This window comes from Malania oleifera, chromosome 5 (genome assembly GCF_029873635.1).
Source record: "Malania oleifera isolate guangnan ecotype guangnan chromosome 5, ASM2987363v1, whole genome shotgun sequence".
NCBI classification, from domain to species: domain Eukaryota; kingdom Viridiplantae; phylum Streptophyta; class Magnoliopsida; order Santalales; family Ximeniaceae; genus Malania; species Malania oleifera.
The window spans coordinates 99,134,297-99,147,460 of NC_080421.1; the positions used below are offsets into that span (position 1 = coordinate 99,134,297).

The 13,164-nt window shown below is 36.9% G+C and overlaps 1 protein-coding gene across 1 annotated transcript; it reads left to right on the top strand.

Annotated features, from left to right (window-relative positions):
- The first annotated feature begins 502 nt into the window (after window positions 1–502).
- On the top strand, window positions 503–5,183 carry LOC131156063 (glutathione S-transferase-like). Its single transcript, XM_058109514.1, has 5 exons — window positions 503–652; window positions 920–968; window positions 1,096–1,536; window positions 4,886–4,938; window positions 4,980–5,183. The coding sequence occupies exons 1-5, from the start codon at window positions 503–505 to the stop codon at window positions 5,181–5,183; spliced, it is 897 nt and encodes a 298-aa protein (XP_057965497.1).
- The last annotated feature ends 7,981 nt before the right edge of the window (window positions 5,184–13,164 follow it).

Sequence of the window (13,164 nt, forward strand, 5' to 3'; positions counted from 1 at the left end):
ATTTATAAACAAAATTTTGATTTTGCATACTATTAATACTTAATTTTTTTTTTTTAAAATTTTTAGTCATATTAAAATACATTTTCATTTTGAATAAGATTTAACATAGAAGAAAAATATAAACGAAAATGAATTTCCTCCTCATTTTTATTTCCTTCTCTTTTCTCAATTAAAATCCTTAATTTAGACGGGCCCTAAGAAAAATAAAAAGTGTAATGTCGTTTCATACATGTAAAAATAAAGCTACCTGCCTTCTTTTTATTATATATATATATATATTGGAATGCTCCACCAACGGGCAACCCCTAAAAAAAATAAGAGCCAAGTTCCAAATTAAATAGACATGTTGTCGGGTGCAGGTTTTCCAAGTGCACATTATTTTAATATCATGTACATCATATGCGCAATTATAAAATGGGAAGGAAGAGAATTCTCCCTTGCCATCCATCTCCATCTCCATCTCCATCTCCAACTATATTCAGAAAGACCAATTTTCATTTTCATGGGGGCTTTGAAGGTTCACGGTCCCACATTTACCACAAGCACCATGAGAGTTGTGGCTTGCCTCTGCGAGAAAGGCCTCCAGTTTGAGCTCCTCCCCGTCGACATGAGAACATACCAACACAGGTCCCAACCTTTTCTCTCTCTCAGTGTAAGCACGCAACCTCCACTACTTATACTAGCTACTAAATCACCCTCTGTTTGTTTCCCAAGAAAAAAATCTTTTGCAACTGACGTATATGGACCATGCATAATATCCTTGCAAGCTCAAAATTTTCTTTTTTCAATCCATTCGGATGATAATGGGTCTATCCTTCTTTTCTTTTCTTTTCTTTTTTTTTTTTTTTTTTTTCAAAAAGTTTTCTTTTTATTTATTTTTTGGGATTGCGATTTGGTTGACCATTTGCCATTGATGCAGCCATTTGGTAAACTCCCAGCCTTCGAAGACGGAGATCTGAAGCTCTTTGGTACCATAATATAGTCTTCCTTAATTTGCTTTGCACATGATCGGTTCTTCTTTTTTTAATGTTTTTGTGTACTCCTCGCTCATACCATTGATGGGTATATAATAGTTTGACTTCGTATGGTATGCAGAATCAAGGGCAATTACAAAGTACATCGCACACGAGTACAACGAGGATGGGACCCAGCTGGTGTGTGACGACCCCAAAAAGATGGCCATTATAAGAGTGTGGATGGAGGTGGAGGCTCACCACTTCGACCCGGCAGCGGGCGAGCTCACATTTGAGCTAGTCGTTAAGCCTATTTTAGGCTTGGCTATCGACTCAGTTGTGGTGGAGAAGAATGAGTCGAAGCTAGCTAAAGTACTGGACGTGTACGAGGCTCGGCTGGCTCAGTCCAAGTACTTGGGTGGAGAACGTTTCACCTTGGCTGATCTGCACCACCTCCCATGCATTGAATTCTTAATGGGGACACATGTGAAGGAACTATTCAAGTCACGCCCCCACGTGAACGCATGGTGTGCCGATATCACGGCTCGCCCCTCTTGGTCAAAGGCCCTCGCATTGCGCAAGAGTACCTAATGTGTGATGCCTGATGAGCCATTGGGTGCTCTGTGTTTGGTCTCTGGAGGATGACCTTGTGTGATTTTGAAGTGTCGTCAATGCATGTATGACCTATGGAAAACAATTCATTTATATCTCTGAAGTTAAATTGAAATTTCATGGATAGCCTTGAACATATCTAACAGGGATCTAGTTCTAACATAGTTGTGTGACTGCCAGGTGCAGCTATGCAATGACATGCCAGTCAATGAATTTTGTGATATGAGATAATTGAAGGGGTTAATAATGAGTGAGCATTGCATTAGTGTTCTTCAATTCAAGCTCAGGTTTATGCACCAAGCACGAGTTTCCAAATGTTTCACAAGGCCCACTAGTTCAAACCTTTTCAAAAACAGGTTAAGAATCTGCTCAACAAAAACTGAATGATGATGTGAAAGAAGCCCGAGCTTCGAGCAAACTAAATCCGAGGAACATAATGCAATTGAAGAATCAATAATAAGGGTTAAAGGCTTAAAGCAACTGATTAAAGATTTTGATATCTAGAAAATATAAATAAAATGCACAATTCATACATGTCAATGCAGTGTTCTTCAGCCTGCGTCCCTCTTATCTCTATTTGCTTCTCTCTCCACACTCTCTCTCACCTCACGTTCACCCACTCTCTCTCCACATTTTCTCGACAAATATTTGGTCGATTGAAAAACGAAAAATACCTCTAGGTTCCATTCTCCGCTACCGACATTCCTACCGAGTGAATTTGTCGTAGGAGCGATTAGGCACTACTCTTAGGATAAGGTAAACACACACTCTCTCTTTAATTTCTCCTCAATCTTCAGTTAAATCGATGATTGGGCACCACCATGGGATCCTAGTCTTGATCGTCGTCATTTTAATTGGAGTGGATTTTCAATTTGGATTTCTTAAGCACCACTCCAAAGTTAGGGTAAGATTATGTGAATTAAGCAAATTTGTAGTTTTTGGTAATTTAATTATTTATTTGAAGTTTATGAGTTTAGGAAATATGGAAAAGAATGGTATTTTATTTGGCGTGGTATTAATAAACTAGGGTTCATGAATTCAGGGTTCGGGTAAGCGTCGTAGGTATAATTTCCGGATCCCTGCAAGCGTAGTTCAGGAAACTAGGTAAGGGGAATAGATTAAGCCAGTAATTTTGTAATTCAACCGGTTAAAATGGAAATTATGTGTGTGTGTGTGTGTGTGTGTGTGTGTATGATTATCATGTGGGTTTTGAAAAGCCAACCATTTGAACTATGATTTTAAGCCTAGGGTTGTGTTATTAGTTATTATTTGCGAAAATGGAATGATTAAAGTAATGGATTTTTTGGATAAATTGGAGAGATAATTTAACATGTATTTTGAGTAAAACAGATGATGAACATCGGTTGGCTTATTATTTCAGATGATATAATTATGTGTATTATTCAAATCGTGTGGCATGATCGAGTAAAGTGAATATACTGTGTTGAATTATGATATATTTATGAAATGTTAGAAATACTGAAATGCGTTGAAAACATATGTTGTGTGTGATTGTTCAAAACAAAGCTAAATGTGAATGTTAAAATTGCAAGTTATGGTTTGAGAACTTCGGTGGACCATAGTAGGCATAGTACTGTTGCGCATGATTTCTGAAGAGCTAGTGTACCCATACGTCTTAGAGAGAGTGTGGAGACAAGATGGTCGATTGTGCTGAGAAGGGTAGAGTCTCCCTGGAGTTTAGACCAGTATGGGAACAATCAATTTGACTTATAAGCTGAAAAGGTTGTTATTACGTTAACTCTGGCGGGCCGACCAGGATTAAGTCCAGCCTAGGGGTCGCATAACCTGTCATGGGGGGAAGCGTGACAGTATTTATCCATCTAGCAGTGAGATATAAATGCATAATTATTGATTTAACGAGTGCATATTATATAATAGTGTATGTGAAATATTTTTTTATATTGAGTATATGAAGACATAAGAAGAGAAATGTGAAATGAGATTATGTGATGTGAAATACTGAGAAATGTAAGAATTGGGATCATGAAAAGATGAGTATTATGGAGATAACAGATATAGAGTATATTGTAGTATTTTATGTACTTGGGGCGAAGTAAACTCTCCACATAAGGGATTGCTGAGAAAGGCGAGTGCCATGATAGGTATTAGATGTAGCCATACCGGGCTACATAACGTATTAGGGCAGAGAGAAGCTACTTGTATAGGCGGGTAATCTTCCCTATCCTCGGAAACCTTCACTGATAAATAATTATGTGAATGTGTATGAATACAAGACAAACTATCCACCTGAGGGCTTACTGAGTAAAATAAGTGCCTTGATGAGCATCAATTGTAGCCATACCTAGTTGCATAAGGTATCAGAGCAGATGTGTACTACTTGTATGGGTAGATAATCACCTCAATCCTTAGGAAACTCTCGTTAATAAAATACGCTGCATGTGTGTGAGTAAGGACAGAAAATGATTTCATAATTGTGGATTAATTTGTAAATGATGATTATATTTTATACACAAATCTCATGATAGCAACGCACTGATATTAATCTATTTTGTCTTATTGAGATATGTCTCACCCGATATGAATTTCATCTTTTTTAGGACCTCCGTGTGATCAAGCTCATTGAGATGTGTCTCACCCGATACGAATTTCATCTTTTTCAGGACCTCTGGGTGATCGAGCTCAGTAAGCTCGAGGCTGACCTAGTAGTTTAGAAAGAGGGAGAGAGAGGGTATAACTTTGGATATATTTTTGGGCTGTATTATATTTATGATTTTTGAGTTGTATATTTGTTAATACTAGATGTTGGAGAATACTATTTTGGGATATATATATATATATATATATATATATATATATATATATAGAACTCTGGTATGTTATAAAGGATGTTAGTTTATTTTTCCGCTGCGTAATTGATGTTAGAGTATCAGATACAGGTAAATGGAACACGTGACACCCGAGCCTCACTTAATAGGTTCGGGGTGTCACAAGGTGGTATCAGAGCATTAGGTTTTAGGTTTTGCATACTTAGGGATGATTAATACTAGAGTATAGGAACAGATGACAATGAGGATAGGAAATGGGTAGGTTAGGTATTGAGAGTTATAGGATTTTGTCTTGTAACCTGGAGACAGAAGAATGTCGACGATTTCCTGTGATTTTTCTAAAGCAGTCGAGGGTTTCAGAAAAACCACGGCAAACCTTAGATGATTTCATTTCTAAACTGTAGGACTAGTCCTTAAGTTAGAGATTTGGATGTATATTGAATTTTAGTTTAATGATTGTGTTGACTAGGATATGATAATGGAATTCTTAGCTCTTTTTTGTCCTATTTTTAGGATGGACCCTAGAGGGAAGAATGAAGAGGTTGAAGGAAGAGATGACTCGGAAGGTTCTAGTGTAAAGGACTTTGACACTTACACTATGTTGCAGGGTATAGTTCGTCAGGTTAAGGCAGAGATGAAGCGGGATCCTAGAGAGCAGAATTGCCCATCTGTAGATGAGGGTTGTAGCATCAAGGAGTTCATTAGATTGAACCCTCCAACTTTTGAGAGAGGACTTGATTCAGTGGCTACAGAGAACTGGGTTCAAGAAATTGGGGAGAAAATGGAAATACTTGGCTGCATGGACGAGTAGAAGGTCCGTTATGCCACGTTTAAGATGACAGGTGATGCAAAACATTGGTGCCTTTTGATGAAACTGCTAAAGGGACAAGGGTTAGTGAAAGTTGCACTGACCTGGGAATGATTCAAGGAGCTGATCTTTGACAAGCACTTTCCCTCGTCCACTAGAGAAGAAAAGGTTGAAGAGTTTACCAACTTGACTTAAGGGAATATGACTGCTGGGGAGTATATAACAAAATTTGTGGAGCTATCTCGTTTTGCACCATTTATGATCCCAAATGAGGCGAGAAAGACCAAAATGTTCGAAAAAGGCCCAAGATGAAAGATCTATGAACTTGTGGTGGGGTTTCAAGTCCAGAATTTTTCGGACTTGGTGGCTAAGGCCTCAGTACTGGAGAAGAGCTTACAGGGCAGTACAGAGTCATCAGAGTAAAGAAAGAGGCCTACACCTCCCAGTTTTCAAGCTTAGGCTAGTCAGGGTTCGTGGAAAAGAGAAAGGGTGGTGGGCCTGAGGCAGGAGACGAGAGATTGAGATTATTATGGTTATCATGATGATTTATCCTACACTGTATGCCGCAGATGTAATAGAAGGCATAAGGGTGACTATCAAGTTGGGGGTCCCAATTGCTATAGGTGCAGTAAGTCAGAGCACATTGCTAGAAACTATCGTGAACTACTACCTAATGCACTTGCACCTAATCAGATCTGAGAAAACTAGCACGTACCTTAAGGTGGAGGTGGTCTAGCACATGTGTACACGATGATCCCAACTGAGGCAGATATTTCCAGAGGCACAGGTACATGTGTATGATTGAGATAAATAGTAGTTTTATTTAATTATAGATGATGCAGAAGTTCATATGGTAGCATATATTGAAATGTATGAGATATATTGATTTAATAAATTTTCAAAATGTGAAAAATGATCGGGTAGCGAATTTCAAGGACGAAATTCTTTTAAGGAGGGGAGAATGTAGTAACCGAAAAAAATTATTATTAATCAACTAATTAATTATATATCTAAGTTTATTATTATTATATATATATACTAGTTAAAGCTTCTCCACGAAGCTATTTCATATCCAATTTCAAATTGGATTCTTCAGCCTGCGTCCCTCATATCTTTCTCTGCTTCTCTTTCCACGCTTTCTCTCACCTCACGTTCTCCCGCTCTCTCTCCTCATTTTCTCGACAAATACTTAGTCGATCAAAAAACGGAATGTAACAACCTGATTTTTCAGGCCATTTTTTTTTTCCTTAGACATATATTAGCAAATCTCCTTGTATTATCTGCTAAAAACATCTTAGGCCCCAAGGGAGCATTGAGGAAACTTTGTTCACATTACATTGCGATAAAAATAAAATTGTAAACTATATTTACAATACTAGAAATCTAGAAAGTCCCAAAATATATATTACAAAACTCCTAGTGACATTCGTCAAAACCCTGGAATCTACCCAAACAACCAACATCCAGGAAACACTCACCCTTCGAAAAGGGCATCGCAACCTCTCTACCTGCGAGCCTGATCTACTTGCCTAGTTCGATCACCTGAAAAATGTTAAGTCACTAGGATGAGACAACAAAGAAAATTTTTGGCATAAGAATCAGTCGTGATATGAGTGTCAAGAAGTTATATTTGTCACAGGAGGAGTACATTGAGAAAGTGCTTCAGAGGTTCAATATGGACAAAGTTAAAGTGGTTAGCTCTCCTCTTGCTACCCACTTCAGACTAAGTATAAAGGAATGTCCTTCTACAGATAAGAAAAAGGAAGACATGGAAAGAGTTCCTTATGCCTCAGAAATAGAAAGTTTAATGTATGCAATGGTTTGCACAAGACCAGATATAGCCTATGCAGTTGGTGTAGTTAGCCGATTCTTGTCAAAATCGAGAAGAGAGCACTGGAATGTAGTGAAGTGAATCATGAGGTATCTTCAAGGCACTTCTAGTTTAAGACTTGGTTTAGGAAACAGACAACCATTGTTAGTTGGCTACACAGATATGGTTGGGGATGTGGATACTCATAAGTCTACTTCGGGCTATTTGATAACTTTTGCAGGTGGGGCTATAGCTTGGCAATCGAGACTTCAGAAGTGCATTGCTCCTTCTATGACAGACGTAGAGTTTATTACGGAAGTGAATAAAGATTTGCTATGGGCAAAGAAGTTCTTGAGAGAACTTGGTTTCGAGTAGCAGAGGTATGTGTTGTTTTGTGATAGTCAGAGTGTTATTCATCTTGCCACGAATTCCAGTTTCCATGCAAGATTGAAGCACATTGATGTACGATACCATTGGGTTAGAGATGCGTTGAACGATAAGTTATTGGAACTTGAGAAGGTTCACATTGATAATAATGGTTCTGATATGTTGACAAAGATACTACCAAGGGAGAAGCTTAAAGTTTGTTGTTCAATCGCCGGGATGGTGATTCCCTCCACATAGTTGGAAAGTGGGAGATTTATTGGGTTATTTCCTTCCATGTGGAGGAAAGCCCAAGTGGGCTTTATTAAAAGCCCAAAGCCCAGCCCTTTAATGGGAAAAACCTAAAGGAAGTAATAAAAAGAGAGGGGAGAAGGGAGGAGTCGTCACTTCTCAAAAGAAAGAGAGAAAAATGTGATTTTTCCTATGCTACCCAGATTTCATGAAGACTCCGATCCCGCTTCATCTGTGATTCGATCGAATTGAAATTTGGAGCAGAGGTTCATGACTCAAGGAGTTACAATCTGAATGGTGCAGATTAGATTTTGAGTTCGGGAGTTGGGTTTATTTTGACAAAATTGAAGTGAGACAAATGATTTTTACGGTTTCTACGAGCGTTCTTTTCGGTTGACATACACCATGAACGATTCCTGTATGTGACTTTATGGTTTTCATATTTTTTCGCATAAAAGTAACATATATGTGAAGATCATGATGATTTAAAGATCCTGCATTTATAGCTAATAACAACATATAGATTTCTTACATCGTGTTTATTGATTTTATTCAATTGGCTTTGTTATCCAATTAGTCTAAAAATTTCAGTCAATCTTAAAAAAAGTTCTTATATATAAAATGTTGAATTGATATTACACATTGTATCACTATTGTTCATAATAAGCTTATCTTAAAAAAATATATTTGTTGTAAAGTAATTATAACTTTAAGTGTATAATTAGAATGAAATAATTAAAATAATAAATATGTTTTCTATCGCAACGTCCCGGACCTGGCCCAGAGAACCAATCTCTGCTTTAAAAATGGGTTCGGCTTGCGAACTGGGAAGAATGGATAGAAATGTGTGATTTTAAAAAATGTGATTTTTTTGGAAAAACGATGTGTGGTGGAGTCGCTACTAACCTTTGGAAGTGCAGTTAGAACACTTGATTGCTACCCCATTAAGGGTAGAATCGGCCTGCGTTACCAGAGTCGGGCTCGAGAGTACGGTTACGCGAGGGGAAGGTATCAGCACCCCCTACACGCCTGTTCTTACGAACGGTACCAGATTAATAAAGAAATATCCCGAAATAAATGTAATAAGTCTTTAAAGATTACTCCTCTTCAAAAATCAAAAGAATGAAAATACTATATAGGTATTCCCTCATAATCGGGGCAATCTAGTACTCCGAAGAGTCAATGTTCTTGTTTGCAATCATCGGGAAGGAAAATCGAAGATAGGATAAAAAATACACTCCTAGGGGTTTTGAAATCTATAGGTTTTTTTTTAGTATCAAAAATAATATTTCGGGAGGTTTTTGAAATTTGTTCGGGATTGGAATAATTTTTGTGCCTAAAAAGATATTTTTGTGATTTTTCGTAAGTGTGAAAATGATTTTTGTGATTTTTCCTGAACTTTCCAAATAACACAAATAAAATCAGTTGAAATCAAAATGTGAAAATATTTTTGGAATTTCTGAAATTTTTGTGATTTTTGTGAATTTTTTGGATATAATAATAGTATATAAGCGAAATGGAGAAAATCGGGGTGAACCAGTACGGGAATGGTGAACCGGTCCAACGTTGACTAGTTTGGGGGAAAACCAGTTTAAGGTCTTGGTCGAGACCATTGATTTTTTGAGGTTTTCCAATGTTCTTTCAAATACAACCAAATTTTAGACAACAATCATGAAAGTCATAGTTTTAAAGATATGACATTAGAATGCATTTTTGAAAATTTTGAATGTAAGGAAACAGATCTAACCTTTGCCAAACATGTTGGAAACTTTCTTGGATTTTCTTCAAGAATTTTCAAATGTAAATAAGTTTCAAAGCCTTAAAAAATTTTTGAATTTTCTTTGAGAATTTTTTTGATTTTTTGTGTCTTTTATGAAGTTTCCTTTTTTTTTTTTTTTTTTTTTTTTTTGGGTTAAAAAGAAGCTATTTAAAATAAAATAAAAAATGAAATAAATCAAATAAATCGGCAAAGGCCGGTTGGGGAAAGGAGGCGAGGATGTAACATAGGAAGAGAAAGTTCATTGGTTTTACCTATCGTCTTTTTCTCCTCCGGTCTTCCTTTCCTGTCTATGAATCTGTAGGGGTTAATCTACAACGTCTTCCAGAGGGTTGTTCTTGAGTTCTGACTCGAGGCACTACGGAGTACCTTCTTCGGACGGGGTGACTTGGCACTGGTAGGAAACGAGATTAGTCGACCGCTTGATCTTTTTTCGTTTTCCTCTACTCCAGTCTTCTTTTCCTATTGGTGAGTCTACTAGGGCCACTCTACAGCGTCTTCCCAAGAGTTGTTCTTGAACTCTAACTCGAGGTACTACAGAGTGCCTTCTTCAAATAGGGTGACTCAGCACCGATAGGAAACAGGATCAGTTGACCTTTTTATCTTCACTAAAAAAAAACTAGTTTCACAAACTTATAATAGAAAACTTTAATATTTGAAATCTTCTTCTTACCACCACTAAGAACTCTCCTCCTCTTGTGCTTGGAATGAGAGGGCTATTTATAGACTTAGCTTGGGGCAAGCATAGGAAAGAAGACATAAGGGAGTGATAATGGGGGAACCAAGTATGGGGGGAAGAATGATGAAGGGAATTTAGCATGGGAAGAATGATAAAAGGAGATAACATGACATGTGGTGAGTGATGATGGGGGGAACAAAGTATGGGATGAAGAATGATGAAGGGAATATAGTATGGGAAGAGTGATAAAGGGAAGAAACATGACATGTGGTGAGTGATGATAGAGGGAACAAAGTATAGGATGAAGAATGGTAAGGGGAATATAGTATGGGAAAAATGATAAAGGGAGGAAACATGACATGTGGTGAGTGATGATGGGGGGACAAAGTATGGGATGAAGAATGATGAAGGGAATATAGTATGGGAAGAATGATAAAGGAAGGAAATATGACATGTGGTGAGTGATGATGGGGGGACAAAGTATGGGATGAAGAATGATGAAGGAAATATAGCATGAGAAGAATGATAAAGGGAGAAAACATGACATGTGGTGAGTGATGATGGGGGGAACAAAGCATGCTTGCATTTGACAAATTAAATAAATAATAATAATAATTATAATAATAATAATAAAATAATAATATGAGGGTCCTAGAAGCTGTGCGGAGCCCATCGGAGATGTGTGACGTCCAATGGAGATATGTGGGGCCCACAAGCAATGTGGGGTCTATGAGCCATTTAAGGGTTATAGGAACCCGAGCCAGCAGGCACAAGTATGCCAAAGAAGGTAATGTGCATCGGATGTAGGAATCCGAGCTAGCGTACCAGAGTGGGTAACGTGCACCGGATGTAGGAACCCGAGCTAGCGTACCAAAGGGGGTAACGTGCATCGGGTGTAGGAATCCAAGCTAGCGTACCAGGAGAAGTGGGGTCCACAAGCAATGTGGGGTCCACGAGCAATTTAAGGGTTATAGGAATCCGAGCCAGCAGGCACAAGCATGCCAAAAAAGGTAACGTGCATCGGATGTAGGAATCCGAGTTAGCGTACCAGAGTGGGTAACGTGCATCGGATGTAGGAATCTGAGCTAGCGTACCAAAGGGGGTATCATGCATCGGATGTAGGAATCCGAGCTAGTGTACCAGGGAGTAACGTGCATCGGATGTAGGAATCCAAACTAGCGTACCAGATAGGGTAATGTGCATCGGATGTAGGAATCCGAGCTAGCGTACCAGGGGGTAACGTGCATCGGATGTAGGAATCTGAACTAGCGTACCAGGGGGTAACGTGCATCGGATGTAGGAATCCGAACTAGCGTACCAGGAGATGTAGGGCCCACAACACATGTGGGCCCCACAAGCCATGTGGGACCTACAAAGATGTGTGGGGTCCATAAGCAGTGTGGTACTTACAAGGATGTGTGGGGTTCACAAGCAGTGTGGGATCTACAAGGATGTGCGGGGTCCACGAACACCATGAGACCTACAAAGATGTGTGGGGTCCACAACCGTGTGGGAAGGTTTTGACATGAGGTCTCCTCGGAAAGGCCTGGTTAAAATTGGGGTGTCTACATTTTCGTTAAGAATAATATCTAGATCACAAATGAACTGATTAATCTCTATGGGTGGAAGGGTCTGCCATCAATTCATAATCATTAAAAATTAACTTAGATGACAACTTTAATTACATAAATTAATAGGTACAAGTCTTTATTGTACACATTTAAAGTATTGGGACTAAAATAAATTTTATTTAAAAATATAAAGACTTACTTGTGATTTGAGAGGTAGAGGTTGATGCACATACGGATCATCGACGGACGCCAATGGTACTTTTGATGCACCCAAGAACACCGACTTAGGATAATTACATCACTTCAAAAAAAAAAAAATACATATAATAAATTGATATGTAAAATTTTAATTTCACACGCATCAAAAGTTTTGGGTACTTTAATTAATGATTTTGTAAAAAGATTTTACAATTTACATCATTTTTTTTTCATCTGCATACTTCCCTAGATTTGATCATTTTGTGGGTCAAAAATCAAACTTGATTTAACAAAAAATAACATTCAAATTTTATGTTTTTATTTTTTATTTTTTATTTTTTTTATTTTTTTTTAAGAATAGTCCCTTTTGTGATTTGTAACATTATTTTATTTTGTATATTATTTTTTTGCACATCTATAGCATAGTTCTTTACTAGTATTATACACTTATATAATTTACATGTAAATATCTATGTTATATATTTAATGGGCAAAAGAAACACGCATAATGTTTAGTGGAATGTGAAATATAACGATAAAATACTTTATTACTTGCCCACAAACACACAAGTTAAGGAGCGTAAATTGCGCGATATAGAAGTTGACGAACATCGAGAGACGACATTAATGATACTTTCGACACAACACCAGCAAAGATAGTAATAAAATAATTAGATCCTTCTAGAAATGAAAAATAATATATATAATAAATTAGTAAATATGGGTTACCTCTTGTCATATAACTTAAATAGAACAAATTTAAAAAATAAATAAATAAGCAAATAGCATAGCATTTAATGTTTATTAATTGATGAATTTGATTCTTCTTTCTTTCTTTCTTTTCTTATTTTTGTTTTTTAACTTATAAATTAAAAAATTTAAAAAAAAAGTTAAACAACAAATGCATTATTTAATATATTAAAAGTCAATTTGGCATGGTAATAATATTTTCCAAAGCAAGAATAGGAACAACATCTACGTTGAAGAAAATCACCAAAAAGAATAAAAGAAAAAACATAAGTTAAGAGAGATGAATCACGTGAGGTAGAAGGTGACGAATGTAAGCATCATCGAGGGACGACAATGGTACTTTTGATGCGTCCCGCAATGCCAACATACATAATTAAATAATTAGATCATTTTAGAAATGAAAAGTAGAATATATAATAAATTCATAAATAAAATATAAATTTCATACGTCATTAATATTTAGTTTTAAATTTTTTTGATTATTTTATACCCAATTATTAATGAATAACGAATTTCTTTCTTATTTCTTTCCTTTTTTTTTTTTTACTCAAATAAACTAAAGATTTTAACGCTTAATATATCAA

What these genes read in the sequence shown, in the direction of transcription:
- LOC131156063 (XM_058109514.1), top strand. Translation starts at nt 503, where the DNA reads ATGGGGGCTTTGAAGGTTCACGGTCCCACATTTACCACAAGCACCATG. An exon ending in CGGAGATCTGAAGCTCTTTG is followed by an intron (nt 969 to 1,095) that starts GTACCATAATAT and finishes TATGGTATGCAG; the next exon opens with AATCAAGGGCAATTACAAAG. An exon ending in AGGAAGAGATGACTCGGAAG is followed by an intron (nt 4,939 to 4,979) that starts GTTCTAGTGTAA and finishes ACTATGTTGCAG; the next exon opens with GGTATAGTTCGTCAGGTTAA.